Here is a 17582-nt window from a genome sequence, read left to right on the forward strand (position 1 = left end):
ATACTTTCTTGATGTTGCTCTGGTTACATTTTATTTCTATTGTATCTTTATCAGTCGTTGGACTACAATCACTTAATTCATTCATTTTCATACAGCTATGTACATACTTAGTTCTATTGTTCTATTATTCCCTACTTGCACATAGCTATATACATATTATATTTAACTCCCATTTAATGCAAATATGTAGTTCTTTTTTGTTGATCCGATCACTGTCCAAAAATATCTACTCTTTTACCTACACTTCTTTTCAAATACATTTTGTAATTTAACTTTTCTATTTTGTAATCTAACTTTTAAATAAAGTTTATTTTTTCATTTAAAATGAATTGCAATTTTAATTTCAGTAGTTCTCAAACACTTGAGACCGTACTTCCGTTCCTTTGAAATAACTGCGAGGGATTCCTGGGATTTGTAGTCGACTTCGTGTCAATTTAAAATCTATTCAAGGGTTTTTCTATGTTCTATTATCTATTGTACTTTATAGAAAAAACGTTAATAATTACACAAACGTATCCTTATAAGTCTAATGTTAATTTTTATTATGTAACCATATACTTTTTGTTGTAATTAAATTCGACTTCAAATGATTTCCTGTAAATGTTTTTGTTGGCCATCTTGTTTTCATGGTCCCGTGACGTTCCAGGGAGTGAACCAGTTTACCACTTCCTGTTTGGGTTGTTAGCGGATATGAACTTCTCTTCTGTCTACATTTGCAATTTGTCCACATTTTATATAAAATAGTAAACTTTAACAACATAAAAGATGTCGGAAACGGGGAACCGGCTACGGAAGCTGCTCGAATCGCCTAATTTCGACCCGCAGAATTACGTCAAGCAGCTGTCACAGCAGTCCGATGGCGACAGAGACCTGCAGGAGCACCGACAGAAAATCCAAAACCTAGCAGACGAGACGGCTCAGAACCTGAAGAAGAATGTCTACAAGAACTACAGACAGTTCATCGAGACCGCCAAAGAGATTTCTTACCTGGAGAGCGAGATGTACCAGCTGAGTCACATCCTGACGGAGCAGAAGAGCATCATGGAGAGCATCACGCAGGCCTTGCTGTCCACGGACAAGGACGAGACCTCCAAGGAGATGCAGGCTGCTTTCCCCAAGGAAACCGAAGAGGTGAAGCAGAGGACGCTCACCTCTCTGCTGGAGAAAGTGGAGGGAGGTAAAACCATCATGGACACCCCAGGGAGGCACCTGGTCTACAACGGGGACCTGGTGGAGTTCGATGTGGACAACATGTCCCAGATCCAGAAGGTGCACGCTTTCCTGATGAACGACTGCCTGTTGATCTCCACCTGGTTGCCAAACCGCAGAGGAGCTGTGAAATATAAGTACAACGCCCTGTATGACCTGGAGAGTTTCGCCGTGGTCAACGTAAAGGACAACCCTCCCATGAAGGACATGTTCAAGATCCTCATGTTCCCAGACAGCCGCATCTTCCAGGCGGAGAACAGCAAAATCAAGAAGGAGTGGCTGGAGATCCTGGACGAGACCAAGAAGAACAAAGTCTCAAAAGACACGCACAAGAAAGAGGAGGAGGTCCCCACTTCTCCCGTCAGAGCCGAGGTGTCCACCAACCCTTTCGACGTGGAAGACGACCAGCCGGCAGACGCCGAAGAAAACGTGGACCTCAGCCTGGAGTGGATCCAGGAACTGCCGGAGGATCTGGACGTATGTATCGCTCAGAGGGACTTCGAGGGCGCCGTCGACCTGCTGGACAAGCTCAACGAATACCTCAAAGAGCAGCCGGTCACGGCGCGGGTCAAAGAGCTGAGGGTGAAGGTGGACGAGCGCGTGCGGCAGCTGACGGAGGTTCTGGTGTTTGAGTTGTCTCCGGATCGCTCGCTTCGGGGTGGACCCAAAGCCACGAGGAGGGCTGTGTCCCAGCTCATCAGACTAGGTCCTTCTTTGTTTTATTTTCATCACTTGCACCCGACTCCTCCATATTTATTTGCCAAATAATTACATCTGTGTGTGTGTGTGTGTGTGTGTGTGTGTGTGTGTGTGTGTGTGTGTGTGTGTGTGTGTGTGTGTGTGTGTGTGTGTGTGTGTGTGTGTTTTGCAGGCCAGTCTACAAAAGCCTGTGAGTTGTTCCTTAAGAATCGCGCCGCCGCAGTCCAGACGGCCATACGGCAGCTCCGCATAGAGGGCGCCACGCTGCTCTACATCCACAAGCTGTGCAACATCTTCTTCACCAGCCTGCTGGAGACCGCCAAGGAGTTTGAGATGGACTTTGCGGGGAACACGGGCTGCTACTCGGCCTTCGTGGTGTGGTCCAGATCGGCCATGAGGATGTTCGTGGACGCCTTCAGCAAACAGGTCGGTAGAGGAGCTTTGAAGATTAGCTCAGGAGACGTAGCAGAAAACAAACTTCAAATGAAAGGCCACCTGAACAGCTCTTTAACCTTTTCCCCCTCTGCAGGTGTTTGACAGTAAAGAGAGCCTGTCCACCGCAGCCGAGTGTGTCAAAGTGGCGAAGGAGCACTGTCAGCAGCTGACGGAGATCGGCCTGGACCTGACCTTCACCCTGCAGTCGCTGCTGGTCAAAGACATCAAGGCGGCTCTGCTCAGCTACAAAGACATCATCATGGAGGCCACGAAGCACCGCAACTCGGAGGAGATGTGGAGGAGGATGAACCTCATGACGCCCGAGGCTGTGGCTAAACTCAAGGTGGAGTTCACTTACTTTATTTTAGTCATAATGGTTGCAGAATATAAAACAAAGTCAAGTTAAACAATTAAGATAAAGTCATGTATTAAAGCATTAATAAAGGTATTATCAGAGGTATTAAAACAACGCTCAAAGTCAGGTCTCAGAAGTTTGACATAGTGAACTTGGCCGAGTGTAACCTTTAATTTAAAGAGAACCGTTACCATCCTGTAAATCTCCATGGTTACAGTGTTTAGAGCTGGATCACTTCAAGACTAGAAGGTTCTGACTTCTGTCTGTATTCAGATCTAAACTCAGGATACTTTGATGCTTTACTTGATTCTAATTCAATTTATACTATCAAAAGGTCAAAAAGCTTTTTTTTTAAACTACTGGTTTCATGCAGCTTTTATTTTGAAAGGCCAGGGGGATATTGCAGGAAATGGAAAAAGAGAGTTGGGAATGACATACAGGAAAGGAGCCTCGGGGTTGGATTTGAACCCGGGCCTGTCCACTTCCAGGCCTCTGTACACAAAGTGTGCAAACTAACCACTCACCCACCGACGCCTCTTCAAAATAAAACATGAACGTGTATCAGAAGTGTTTCATTTTCACAAGCATCCTATTAAAGTTTAAAGTCTTATTGTTTGTAATTCAGAAACGATCTGTCTCTCTGCAGGATGAAATGCGCAGCTGCGGCATGGGCAGCTTCGAGCAGTACATGGGCGAAGACTGCTGGGTGAGCCTGAGCTACACCATCGTGGCCTTCACCAAGCAGATGATGAGCTTCCTGGAGGAAGGCCTGAAGCTCTACTTCCCCGAGCTGCACATGGTGTTCCTGGAGAGCCTGAGGGAGATCATCCTGGTGGCCGTGCAGCACGTGGACTACAGCCTGCGCTGCGAGCAGGACCCCGAGAAGAAGGCCTTCATCATGCAGAACGCCAGCTTCCTGCACGATACCGTGCTGCCCGTGGTGGAGCGGAGGTTCGAGGAGGGCGTGGGCAAGCCGGCCAAACAGCTGCAGGACCTGAGGAAGACCACCAGGCCGGTCAGGATCAACCCAGAGAGCACCACGTCTCTGGTCTGAGTCTGATTAGGAATTCGTCTGAGTCTGCTGCCTGTACTTTTAGCTGCTGGACATCTCATTCACGATTTTAGACAGAACTTCTTAACAGTGGCTGAAGGTTGAAGGACAAAAAAAATGACAAGATGCAACAAACAAAGCTGAAGGTAGGTATGTTTAGAAAGCTGCTCTACACCTGGAATCGACCTTAACACTGATTATATTCCTCGATTATAACACTGAATAATAACCGAGGAAAAGTTGTCTTGGGTTTTTTTGCTTTAAATATCTCCGTGGCTGTTTCCAATATTTGTTTTTGAGCCATGAACCTGTTCCTGTTTTCATGAGGTAATGGCAGGTAAGAACTGCACTGTTTGCTCGAATTGTGCAACGAATAATTAAATCTTAGTCACACATTTCAGACTAACCGTTACTTTTCTGACCAGGTGATCCTTTGAGATTTCTTTCAAAATCGAGGTATCAGATATTGGCCAAAAATCTGACCTGAATGAGATTTATATTCACTTCCCGTAGAACTCATTATTTTTTTAGTTAAGTTGAAAGCAGTACATTATTAGTGTGTTTGATTCAAACTCTTTTTTGATGCCACTGTACCATAATCAGACACTAACTCACGTCTGAAGATACTCGGACTGATCGAAAGGGACGACTGAAAAGCGAAAGCACTTGTTGATGCGTCAGAGATTGTGTGAAAGAAGAACGCTTGAAATGTAATAAAGATTGTGATGCATAAAGAGTAACTTTTGTATTTTTTTGTATTTTCATTTGTTGTTCTTTTTCTTTATGTCTCTGTTTGGTGACTTGTGACCCTGTTGTCTCTCCCTGCTTCTCCGCCCTCCCTCTTCCTGCTGCACACCTGAGAGCAGTAATTCAAGGATGCATAGGGGAGGAGAGCATCCTCTTACATTTTTTTCCTTCTTTTTTTCACCAAACACGACACACTGACACTCAGCATGTTTTAGATTAGGTTTTGTTTTTTTAGTTTAATGTTTTATTTTGGCCTGGAGATCACCAGCGGTCCTGTTTTCTCTCAAAGTCTGAAAAGTCAAAGTCATTTTTGTGCTGGACATACAGGAAAGAAAAGAACGACCTAAGACAAAGTCCATTTAAACAGACAAGGTCAGCAGGCAGCTCAGTAAATTGAAGAGTGTATTGATTATTGTTGCTTGGAAATGTCTCCCTCATGTGGAGGCGTAGAGTGTAGTAGAAGTCATTGACCGTACAAATGGGCCTGATTTAAGCTCCCAACTGAAGAGTACGTGAGCGTGAATGATGACAGGTGGAAACCTTGAGGAGGCGGTAGTATTTCAGTCAGGCTTCTGTGTGTTCTACTGGTTTACATCACGGAGAGTTTGGACGGAAAGCAGGACGACTGCAAGCGCAAAATGGGTGTTAGTGGGAGAGACAAATGAACGTCCAGAACTTTCGAGTTAGAGCAGATAAATCTGAATATAACAAAAATAACATTCGGCTCATCAGAAAACCACAGAATTTAAACGTGCCTCTCTTTTCTTTCATTCATTTTTTTTTGAATGAATTGTCATACATTGTGCAGGAGGTAAAGCTGTGGCACGGCTGTTGGCGAAAAGAGGGAAATAGGACGACATAAATGTGAATGTTGCAATTCTTTAGATGCAGAGGCTGTTAATGTTCAGTAGTATTAGTTTAATCATAGTGTTTCTATTTGTTAAAACATATTAAAAATATAGTTAGAAGTTTATAAATAAAACAACAGGCCCTTCACATTTTCACATTTCTGTTGTCAAACAGCAAAAGCAAGTTCTGAATTCAATAATTCCACCAGTGTGTTTTGCATCTGTTGCTACAGTCAAACCGGTCTGCAGCCTCAAAAAACAATCGCTCATCTTTCCCTAAAGCTCAACGTGCCACGATGGCAGATTGAGATATTTTTGGAGCTGTGCTCACGATTGTTCACTCTGCTCCACAGCTCATCTTATTATACGAGCTGATGTTGGATGGAGGGATCGAGGAAAAGCCCCGGGGAGAAGTTATCAGCTTATCCGCAGAGAAGAAGGCATCAGGCGGGATTATTCCAGGGGGAAAGTCCCAGAGGAGAGTACAGTAAATACCTCGCATGATGAGGAGATGGTAGTTTTGAGTCTTCATCAGCAAAGGATAAATGCAAGAGAAACACGTTTTTTTGGTGTGTGTGTGTGAGTATTACATCTCAAAATATAAATCTATGGGAGGATTGAAACTATTTGGATTCAAAAACTGAATTAAAAAAGTCGATTTTTTTAGATACATTTTGCTTCACATGTTGAAGTTTGTCTGATCTGCATGTTTGACCTTTGACCTCAGTGGACTTTCAATTGGATTCCTGCTGATGATAAACAGCTTCTTGGCTTTAAAACGTGCCTGTCTAGTACCTTCATTTTTAACCTAATTAAATCAATAAAGTGCAAAGAGCTTTTCCTCATCCGTCTGTGTTTGGGTCCTTCCCCCGGTCTTCACCTTTAACACAACTTGTTTTTAAGCATGAATTTACACTTTTACATCTCTTCAAAGTAACACAGATTTTTTATCAAATACGAAACTTTTTTTATTTCAGTTAAGCAGCTTTCAGTTTCTGCTTTTTTTGTGGTAAAGGGACTTTTTCTTTTCAAAACTATTAGCAAGAAAAAAAAAGAAAAAAAAAAGCAACCCACAGTTACACATCAATAGCACAGGCTTAAGAGCAACCTGGTGTTTGGTATCCTGCTCAAAGACACTTCCACATGATGTGGACCTCAGGAGTAAGGGATCAAAACAGGATTATTACTGATGAAGAGACTCTGAGCTGCCTGAAGTGTTCTGCCTGTATCTGGATAGGACTGTGGATCCAGTAGAACATCAGGGGGACAACGTGGGGAAAGGGGGCAGAGGTCAGACTTGAACCTGGGCCACCTGCTTGCAAGACTAGAAGTGCAACCTATTCTAGGCCATCATCGCCCCAAGAAAGGAAAAAATCCTGAGTTAAGCTGTCCAAAAAAAATTCACAACAACTCTTCTGTGAGTGGATTTTTTTTTTGAAGGGGTTCGCACTGTTGGGCATTTGGATTCTCTTTAGGAGCATCTTCAAAGATTGCTGCACTTTGAGAAACCATTTAGACATCTGCTTTGCTGTCACAGTGATAATTTAACTGGAGCTTTCATCTCCAGCTATCGCACTGAGCTGTCTCACAGTTGATGTACAGCCCTGCCTTTAAAACTTTAATATGTGCATATCCTCAAATGACTTGAAACAAGAGGAAACTTCAGAACCTCAGATCCTATTTAAGGGTAAGTTATGTAGTGATAGAAATTGGAGCGAGATGTTGTGAAAGTTTGCTTACATATGTGAATAAATACATTCACATGTAAGTGGGAGATACAGTTACCATGCACACGCTAATTTCACTTCAGAACAGATGTGTAACTGGGTAAGGGGGGTGCTAACAGGGCTAATAAATGCTAAGCTGTCACAGTGGGTGGGATTAGTGCTGCACCCGGAGGGGCTTTAGTCACGGCTGCTGTCCAGTCAATTAAATGTTTAGCTAACACTGTGGGCTAATGTCACAAGGTAGCAGGCTCACACTGGTGACACATCTTGACTCATTTTGAGGCTCCACCCTCAGTGAGATGTGGATGTGAGAATCTGACTTAGTCTGCACTGGGTGATCACCTTTTGTCTCATCATCTATTTGACAAATGTATCAGCTTCCACAATCATCCGTCTCAGACTGACAGGCCAGAACAAACGCAGAGCATCAGGAAGTCAAAATAAATGATCGTCATTATCGTCACATTAGTGTTGACATCATGATCGACAATCGTAGCCTTCATGTTCCCTGCATCACAGTGTGAACGTTAGACTTACCCATACAACAGTAAACAACCAAAAGGCAAATAGCTCATTATTTCAAACTGGCTGTGGTTGCAAAGCACATTTATTCAAGTAGAGCATGACAGTTTTGTCACTGTGCACTGTTCTTGAGTTAAACGTGAATCCGATTATTACTATGGCGTCAGCTGGCTTCCTTATTGGCTGTTTTTCTCCTTTTCCAGACACGACAGGATTTCTAATTGTAATATACGATTCCAAATCTTTCGAGCAGATCTGGGAGGACAAAAATCCCCCTTGACCCACCTCACACCACAGGACAATCTGGGGACACAATCTTTGGATCCATCAGCTAGTCAGGCCAGCGCTGACTTTGTTCAGACGAGGGGAATCAGACCCAAAATTGACATTATCTTGTTGTGTGTAACCTGCTGAAGGTATCATCTTCAGCTAAGAACAAACATCTGGTCAGTGCCATGGGCTAAAACAGAACATATATAGGCTGTTGAACAGATCTACACATGATTTCATGAAGGCTATCTATCGAATTTGAAAGTTGTTGCTGTTGTGGGATTTTTGTATTAATTTAATTTCAATTATTCTTTTTTTTTTTTTTTTTACATTTTATTTAGTAATTTATAATGTTTAAAATACGTTTTGCTTGTACATTTAGTAACTTCCATTACTATTCAATAATTGAGAATTTAGTGATTCTTGTTATTCTGGTGTTTTTCTTCATTAGTCTCCTGTAAACAAACAAGCGGCCTCCCCAGTTTCTTTGAAACACTGAATTCTAGATATTAAACTGTTAATTTAACAGAAAGTTTCTCTTCGGAGTTTACTTTAAAGTTAACAAAATACTGAATAAACCAGGCTTCAAGTGCTAACACTGACTTTTATTCAATGTGACCGAGACAATAAAACTTCACAGATATAATATATAAAAGGTAAATTGTTACATGTAGAATGAAGCTGTTTAATGAATGATTTGAATAAAAAAAATGTTTAACATCTTTTAGTCTTTTGGTATCTGGTCAAAACGTGTTTCAGAGCTTTTTAAATTAACCCATCAATCAAGATCAATCCCCGCCCCTATTTCGCGCATGCGCAGAATCTCTCGCGGAGCTGTCCGCGTCAGTCGGTGCTGGAGTGTTTTCAGTGAAGCTGCTTCTCCTCCGGCCGGTCCACACGAACAGACGGGAGCGATGGAGGAAGAGTTAAAATGCCCCGTTTGCGGTTCTCTCTTCAAGGAGCCCATCCTGCTGCCGTGCTCCCACAATGTCTGCCTGGCCTGCGCTCGGAACATCACGGTCCAGACCCCGGACGGAGAGACCCCGGTGCAGAGCCGAGCCTCCGGCAGCTCTGACTACGACTACCTGGACATGGACAAGATGAGTCTGTACAGCGAGACGGACAGCGGATACGGCTCCTACACGCCGTGCCAGCTCAAGTCTCCAAACGGTGTGCGTGTGTTTCCTCCGGCCGTCGCCCTCCGACACTGCTCCCTCACCTGTCCGCTGTGTCACCGGAGCGTCTCTCTAGACGAGCGTGGACTCCGGGGTTTCCCTCGGAACCGGCTTCTTGAGGCCATCGTCGCGCGGTACCACCAAAACCGCGCCGCCTCCGCCGCCTCCTCTGCGTCCTCCTCGGCGGTGAAGTGCCAGCTGTGCGACCGCAACCCGGTTGACGCGACGGTAATGTGCGAGCAGTGCGACGTCTGTTACTGCAACGCGTGTCAGCAGCGGTGTCACCCGTCCCGCGGTCCACTCGCCAAACACCGCCTGGTGCCGCCGAGGAAGCAAGCGCCGGGAGGAGGCGCGGCAAGCGGAGGCAGCGGCGGCGTAGCAGGCGGCGACGGTCAGCAGCCGCCTGCTACCGCGCGGAAACCAGCGACTTGCATCGACCACGAAGCGGAAAACTTCAGCATGTACTGCTACAGCTGCAAGATTCCGGTGTGCATGAAGTGTCTGCAGGAGGGGAAACACGCAAAACACGACGTGAAAACGCTGGCCATGATGTGGAAACAACACAAGGTGAGAAAACACACAACAAGTCAATACAGCCTAATTAACTGATTGTATACGACTTTTAATGCGCCAGTATTGAATTCGATATTTCATGTCGCTCCCTGACTCACTCACTCACTCACTCACTCACTATCAACCCACACAAGCAATTTTTTGGCAGAAAAGTTTCCCACTCACATTTTCTGCCAAAGCACCAAAGCAGAATGTGATCAATAATACTCAAAATTCATTGAAAACAAGCAGCACGGTGAGTCAGAGAAGAGACACTACAAAGTAAGAATTCATCTTCATGCTTTGCACTAAAGTGTGAAATCTGACATGAAATTTCTCACACCACACACTCACACTCTCTAATGCACTCACACATTAAGGACACACACACACACACCACCACCACCACCACACACACTCACACACAAAAAGACCTCAAGCCACTTAGGTATTTGTGTGTTTTTATAATACACCCACACACACACACCCACACTGCACACACTCATACACTGCAGATTACCTGACGTGCCCCTCAATCATGGCTCCATGGATGGCATCTTTGTTTGAAACAGCGATGTTATGACATACAGTGTGTTTGTTTAGTTTGTAAGTCACAGAAACATAGATGCAGCATGTCTGCCGTTGAGTTTTCACTGTATGTGGGGCGAATCGTCCATTAGAGAAGCCTGACTGATTCATCAGGAGAGGCTCCGAATCAAATAATTACTGTAGGCGTAAAAAAAAAAAAAAACCTTCAGTGTGTATTTGTTTGTGTGAGTGTGTGTGGGAGTGTGTGTGTGTGTGCAGTATGAGTCATCTCGTATAGGTCACACTGCTTTGTGCTGATGTTTGATGCATTTTCTGGCCCACAGCTGTATGATTGGTGATTGATTGTCTTGTTGAGTGTGTTTGTGTGCGCTGACTGAAGGGAGAGCGGTGTGTTGTAGATTCTGTGGGAGGATTTTAGGGTAGGAACAGGAATAACAGGCTTTTTTATGAATTTTTGAGGTAATGTGGTTTGACTGTAGTTTGTTTCACAGCCACATACGACTGAATGATGAGCTTCTGCTCCACATGTCAGAGTGAAGGCCTGAACATTTTTTTAGAGTGATTTTGAAACATCTGTCTGGAGATAACGTGCCCTCGTGGTCTTTAAACTCTGGTGCATTCACACATCATTAAACTACAGAGTTTGGCCATGTCGTATTGAAGTATATAACAACGTGAAGATCTATGCTCTTTATTTTGACACGACAAATGTTCAGAGATTGAGGGGGGAAAAACCCTCAAACTATTTATGTTCAAATTACATCAAATCAGTATAGATAGATAGATAGATACTTTGTTGATCCCGAGGGAAATTCAGGGAAACATGATGTTTACATGATGTTAAATGATGTCAGTTCATTGTGTTGGTGCGACTAAAACTGGACTGTCAGAAAATATATTCATACATGTGGTTGGAATTAAGATCATACGAAGTCGGATTTCTTGAAGTCGGATGATTGAACTCAAAGTTGGATCGTGTGGCAGAGTATTCACATCAGGAAGTCCAACAGCGTCAATGCAATCAACTGAATATCAGTACGAACAAAGTCTCGGTGAGGTCACCCATGAATGGTGGTTGCCATATTGGAAATGCGATCTATTCGAAGATCAGGAAATCAGCTTGTCCTGCCAAATTAGTTTTTAAAACCAGGCTGTAAACACCTTTATTTATTTATTTAGATAGATAGATAGATAGATAGATAGATAGATAGATAGATAGATAGATAGATAGATAGATAGATAGATAGATAGATAGATAGATAGATAGATAGATAGATAGATAGATATATAGATAGATAGATAGATAGATAGATACTTTATTAACACTGAGGGAAATTCAAGCTACTTCAATTATTTCTACTTTAAAAATAGCTTTCTTAAAGGTGTGTTCAAGCGACTTCAAGGTTTGTTTTTTTTACAGCCAACCTCGTGTGGATACTCGAGGTACTGCAGTGCATTTGATTTTTTCCGCTTTGGCATCATTCTTCAACTCCGGTGGTCGCCACTTTATATCAATGTGTAGAAGAGAAGCCGGGGAAGAAAACGAGAGAAATGAATCAAAGATCAGCATGTTTTCACCGTCCGACAAACAACCAGTCTGCCGCCTGCTGACTTGCTTGTGGATTTTTTTTGCATGTGATGTAAGAGGTCAACCGGAAGAAGGTCCAATAGTAGCGAGCTGAAAGCAGGTCATCATATCACCACCTGGCGTAGCAGGGTCAGATATACTTCTGTCCCTCCCCCTCGGTGCTGGTTTACTGGGAAAACGATATTGGTCCAGTTAAATGACATTATTGATCTAAAACCAGAAGCTCAACTTAACAGTGCATGAAAAAACACAGTGAGTGAAATGACCTAAACTAAAATCACTTAACAGCAACATCTTTTCTTTCTGTGTCATGTCAGAAAGATTGAGATCGATAAAGTTGGCTTTTTGGCATCGAAGCCAAAAAACTCCCATGATTCCATGCAACATCAGGACATCGTTATACTGTGCATTTACTCCGCTGAAAAACCATGTGACATGATGGCTGTGCTAACCCAGTTCACCTTTTATCTAAATTACCCGTCGTTACCATGACAACGTTTAAACGCTGCTCTCATGTTGATTCATCAAAGTAATAATACATTAATTTTTACAAAAAAGTCATGTAATGTAATTTCATTTGGATGTCTTCCTGTGAGGTTTTTACATTGTCTGCACGTTCTTCCGACCTCTGCATATTAATCAAAAGAATGAAATACGTCAGCTCAATCATGCTTACATAAAATAAAGAATCTGGTGTTCTCCCTCTGGCATCGGAGGTCGGCAGATTAAAAACACTCAGTAATCTAAACTGACTGAGCTTTGCGATTTGGGACAAAAGCAAAGTGAGTCACATTTTTCTTTGGTGCTGGGTTTTAAACGTGCGAGTTGAACAGAACCCTGACATTTTGTGGTGTGAAGATGATGATCAGAAATCGGCTCTACAGTGTTTCTCTGGTGTATCTAAGTTTGCAAACATTAACGTGCTCCTCGATGGGTAAAATGAGGCCAACGTCATTAGTTTAGGGTCACAAATCTAACGGGAAACAGTAGAAATTGTAAATGCATCCCTCTGGATCAGTCTTACATTTTTTAATCCAGGACGCAGCAAATATTATGACATAATAACAAAAAAAACAACAACCATTCCTTAACTTCACAATAGATGAAATGTGTCTAAAACCAGATATTTACTTTACCATCCAAACCTCATCTGGCCTCTGCTCGTCCCTCTGCCTGCCAAAAAAAAAATCACCCGCCTGCATCATTAAAGGATGATTAAAGTGATTTATGATTTAATTCATTTTTTCATGACTCTTTCCTTAATTTAAAAAAGTGCTCCGGGGGCCGGGGTCAACTCAAGTTCACCTCCCTCAGGGTTCAGTACGTCCTGACTTTCCTGCTAACATTTAAAACAGACCTTCCATGTTTTTACGTTAACAACGTTTGTACATCGGTGATTGTTTTTTACCATTCTGCTCGTCCTGCAGAAATCCCACAAGCGCTGATTTGCACTGGGGGACAGTTTTAAGTATTTTAACAGTAAAAAATAGTCATCATTACCACTTTAATCAAGAGATTAGGTTAAAAAACACCCCCACTGGGAAGGAATTAAAAGGGTTTAAGGGAGAATTAACTGCTAATATAAGTATTAAAGAGGCTGCAGGACCGTATTCTTGAATCAGAACACTACTTGTGTTTAATACAGCGTCTTTGAGGCCATCTCCATTATCACATCCACATATCGGGGTCAATTAAAAGCCATTTTTGTCCGTGTCCTGCGAAGTAGGTCAATGGTGCTAATCCCTCTTTTGATTTTTTTTGTTTTTGTATAGCATCTTTCTCCAGCATCTTTGCCCATTTCAGTTTCAAACAGAACGTTTCTGGAACGTTTCACAACGGGCTTCTCCTAAATGTCTTCCTGACTTGATTGTTTACGTGCACCTTACTGCACCTCACACCAGGAGACATGCCCCCCCCCCTCCCCCCCTGCAGCTAAACTTAACTGGGCCTTTTTTTTAAATTGTTGGAATGAAAGAAAAATCAGCTCCTCCTCCTCCTGTAGAGAGAAAGCAGGTCTGAAAAAAGTCAAGACAGGGAGATATAAAACATTTTCTTATTATTTCACAAGCTGCCATTCCAAAGCACAATTTTACTGACAAGTATCGTGAGTCAATTTGAAACAGTTTGAGCTTTTTTAAGTCACTTTTAAGGTGCTGATCCTTGTCATGATTAGGGAGCTGTCCATGGCACTCCGCTAAACCAAAACTGATCCCTGAACGCGAATCGGTTAACGGTAACGGTTCATCTTTCCATCACTGTCGCTAACGTTAGCTATAAACACAGTCGGCTACGAGTGGTAGGATATAAACATCATCACCCCTGACCACTCACACACAGTAATTATCATCTGGATATTTTATTCCGGGTCAAGTTTGTCGTCACACCCCACATTTCAGGAGAGTTTTTAGGATTTTTATGCATGTGTGAAAACACCACTGCAGGTTGTATCAATTATATTTATATTCAGCCTCTATGCTCATCATTCAACCATCATCTCCTTTTACCCCCTCCTTCCTCACCCTTCCTCCATCCTCCCCCTCAGCCACCCGCTCTCCCATAAATGGACCGTGAAAATCCCATCAGAGTGCAGGAGTGAGAGGGCGTTGATAAGTAATGAGCGGCGTATGAATAAGAGATAATAATAATAGTTAATATGGTGTCCTTCACGTTGAGGGAGATCGATGACTGGCTGTCTCTCTCGCTCTCAGTCTGCGCTCGCACAGCGTCGTTTGTGTCTCAGACACGGCTGTTGGGTTTGTGAAGTGTCACTCAGCGAGGCCGGCACTGACAGAGCGCTCTCTCCCCGCCTTTTGATTAATGTTGTAGTAGATTCACAAGATCTTTGAGATATACGACATCTAAGGATTTTATCAAAAGTGTAAAAACAAAAAGTTTTACAAAGGTTGTAAGTTGTTTGTCTAATTACATTTGGACATAGTTCATGTTTGAATACATCCAGAGGTGTATATAGGTTTTGTTCTGGTTGAGAGAGATCTGCTTAAAGAAGAAGAGTTGCTCATTGGCCGTGGCAGAAGTCTGGGCAGTGAGTCATTATGTTTGAAAAGTTTTCTTTTTTAATACACAGAACTCTAGTTCTTAACTTGTTAGCATCCGGGTCAGTGCTGTCTCGCGTCTCAGAAGCTCTTAACAAACTAGGATCCAATAAATCCATCAGGCGAAAGATGAACCAAGATCCAGCAAACTAAAATGCAAAGAATCTGGTTAAATCTTTTGTACAACCACATCAACACGAGGACCGCCCTCTGATTTCTTCTGAAACATAATATGCATCTCCCAGCGTCCCTGTTGGATGGCAGAGGGTGGGGGGAGGGGCGGAGGGAGGCAAGACACGATGGATGGACGAAGCAACAGAGACCGCTGCATGACGCTATAATAAGAACATTTCACATCAGCGCTGTGTTCAGTTCAGTGGAATCACAATATCAACAAAAGAGTGGAGAAGAAAAGAGAACGTGTATTCTTCTTCTTCTTCGTCTTCGTCTTCTTCTTCATCGTCTTCTTCTTCTTCATCGTCTTCGTCTTCTTCTTCTTCATCGTCGTCGTCGTCTTTGTCTTTGTCTTTGTCTTCGTCTTCGTCTTCATCTTCTTCTTCTTCGTCTTCTTCTTCTTCTTCTTCTTCTTCTTCTTCTTCTGCCTCGTGGTTCATCTTCAGTCTAATTCATTGATTTATTGGTACCTGCTCTAATTTGTATTTATTTAACCAGGTCGGTCCCGGTGAAATTAAGAATCTGTTTTCCAAGGGAGGCCGAGGCGAGACAGTCAGAGACACAAACGGGAGACAAAGTCCAAGACAGCACATTTGCATTAAAAGATTGATGCGGGAGTCAAACGTTCAAGCCGTCCAGACTCCAACAGAATCTGCTTCCAGGTCTTTCATTTTAGATTCACAGTTTCAAGTCATTCTGCATCAGACTCCAGGCTGAGCGTGCACGACACCCGAAAGCTCTTTTCCCAATTCCAGTTTGTGTGTTTTTGGAGAGAGAGCGCGTAAAGCGGTCCTGAGAAGGCAGAGATACACTCTGGTTCTTCACCTTAGTTAACAGCTGCACGCTCAGGTTCAAGTGAGTCACTAAAATCGGACATATTTGAACATGGTCCACTGCGAGGTGTTTCTTGAGCAGGCTGGAGGGATTGATAATGAACGACCGTCGTGTTTTGGTTTTGATGTTTCCTTGCTGTGGTTGATCATTTGGCAGCAACACTTGTAAATGTATTCATTTAAATATTCAGAGGTTTGACTTTGGGCTGCCGGTTCATGAATATACATGATGCTCCGCTGCCTCCGAATCAGACTGATGAAGGTCTTCCATGATTCAGCAGAACATGGCTGTGTGTGTGTCTGTGTGTGTGTGTGTGTGTGTGTGTGTGTGTGTGTGTTACCTTGGGTTAAATAACATAAGTCTCACGTCTCTTGTTGTCTCTGTCAAACTCTTTAAGAGTTGAACATGAGGTAGCAGCATGAGTTTGTTACAGCCCCTCTCCATGCGTTTGCAGCGATAGTTAAGCTGAGTTATAAATATTTTGATTTGTTTATTTGTTGTGAAAATGTGCGCGTGGATGGATGTGTTTCATGTTTTACATCTTTCACGTTTGAGAGTTCGCAGAACAGGAGATGCACCTCGGGGAGGCCTTCGAATCATCGTTGAATCTGTTGTAAATCAAACCCTCAGTACACCATAATGCAGCCTGGGGGTGACTTTCCCACTACACTTAAACACACACACACACACACACACACACACACACACACACACACACACACACACACACGACCTCTGAAGGCCGGAAGATGCTTTTGTGAAGCGGATGAACTTTCGCCGAGGAAGACACACTGATCCAGTTTCCTCTGATCAGTCGAGCAGAAAACACACGGTCTATTTAAAGCCCCCACACATACACACGTGTGTGTGTGTGTGTGTGTGTGTGTGTGTGTGTGTGACCTCTCTCAGTCCAGTAAAGAGCAGCTCACTGTGGCACTGCGTACAGTTAAATATTTAAACCCACAACTGCAGAGTTGCAGTTTCTCGGAGCGTCAGAGTTTGCACCGTCATCTAAAGAGCATTTTACGATTTTAAAACGGGATGATTGGATTTTTCTTTCCTCCCCTTATTAATATTCAAGTTTCAACGTTTAGGCTTACACGTATAGCAACAGTGTGTGAAGTGAGGCTGCTGTTTAATGTTCGGGGTCATTACCATATCAAAACGACAGACTTGAAAAAAGGCAATTTGTGTTTTGTGAGTTGAATTATCACGAGGTCAGATTAGCCCTGAAACTACAGGCAATGCAAAGACAGTTCACTGTTAATCCTGCAGAGTGGGGATGCAGCCGTGGGAGAGTAATGAGATGCAGATTGACCTGCTATCTCCTCCTGACTGCCTTTTTCTACTTTTAATTGCTATGAAGCTTGAGGTTTGAAAGCTGTTGATACCCAGCCTTCTAGAAAATGTGTTTTTGTGATCATAAAAATCTTACAGCTTTTTAAAAAACATTTTTTATTGTCATGCAGCCTGAAAAACAAAGCAACATCATGGATGAATAGATGTGCAGAGATTTATGCTTTTATTGTGTTTTTCAGCATTAACCTACACGACCAATTCACAAATGATATATAAACTTCAAGGAGAGACAAATAAAAAAATAAAAAGAAGGCAGGGACATTGTAATGGCCAAGAAATCTGAATCAGAAATACTTGATTAATCCCAAAGGGGGGGATATTCAGTTGTTGCCGTTGCTCAAAAAAATGTAGACTGTAAAATCAAATAACAAACGACAGAGGTAAACAAGCAGTGATTGGACTCAAACGCACGACACGTCGCAGACGACACGTCGC

The 17582-nt window shown here is 43.0% G+C and overlaps 2 protein-coding genes across 3 annotated transcripts in view; both read left to right on the plus strand.

Moving 5' to 3' along the window:
* Positions 1-611: 611 nt before the first annotated feature.
* Positions 612-4489, plus strand: exoc8 (exocyst complex component 8). Its single transcript, XM_079338823.1, has 4 exons — positions 612-1915; positions 2081-2334; positions 2438-2686; positions 3345-4489. Exons 1-4 carry the CDS (start codon positions 766-768, stop codon positions 3750-3752), a joined length of 2061 nt encoding a protein of 686 aa, XP_079194949.1. The 5' UTR covers positions 612-765; the 3' UTR covers positions 3753-4489.
* Positions 4490-8632: 4143 nt separating this feature from the next.
* The window catches only part of trim67 (tripartite motif containing 67), a 53536-nt gene continuing 44586 nt past the window's right edge, over positions 8633-17582 (plus strand). Inside the window, exon 1 of one of the 2 annotated variants that reach the window (XM_079362944.1) lies at positions 8633-9605. In XM_079362944.1, the coding sequence (XP_079219070.1) occupies positions 8676-9605 (930 nt within the window). In that variant the 5' untranslated portion in view covers positions 8633-8675. The remainder of the gene's footprint in view (positions 9606-17582) is intronic. The other variant, XM_079362945.1, reaches the window with a different exon arrangement.

The sequence above is a fragment of the Symphodus melops genome (genome assembly GCF_947650265.1).
Source record: "Symphodus melops genome assembly, chromosome: 1".
NCBI lineage: Eukaryota > Metazoa > Chordata > Actinopteri > Labriformes > Labridae > Symphodus > Symphodus melops.

Coding starts and splice junctions, on each gene's coding strand:
- exoc8 (XM_079338823.1), top strand. CDS start 766: ATGTCGGAAACGGGGAACCGGCTACGGAAGCTGCTCGAATCGCCTAAT. Junction 1,916..2,080: donor GTCCCAGCTCATCAGACTAG/GTCCTTCTTTGT, acceptor TGTGTTTTGCAG/GCCAGTCTACAAAAGCCTGT. Junction 2,335..2,437: donor TGGACGCCTTCAGCAAACAG/GTCGGTAGAGGA, acceptor CCCCCTCTGCAG/GTGTTTGACAGTAAAGAGAG.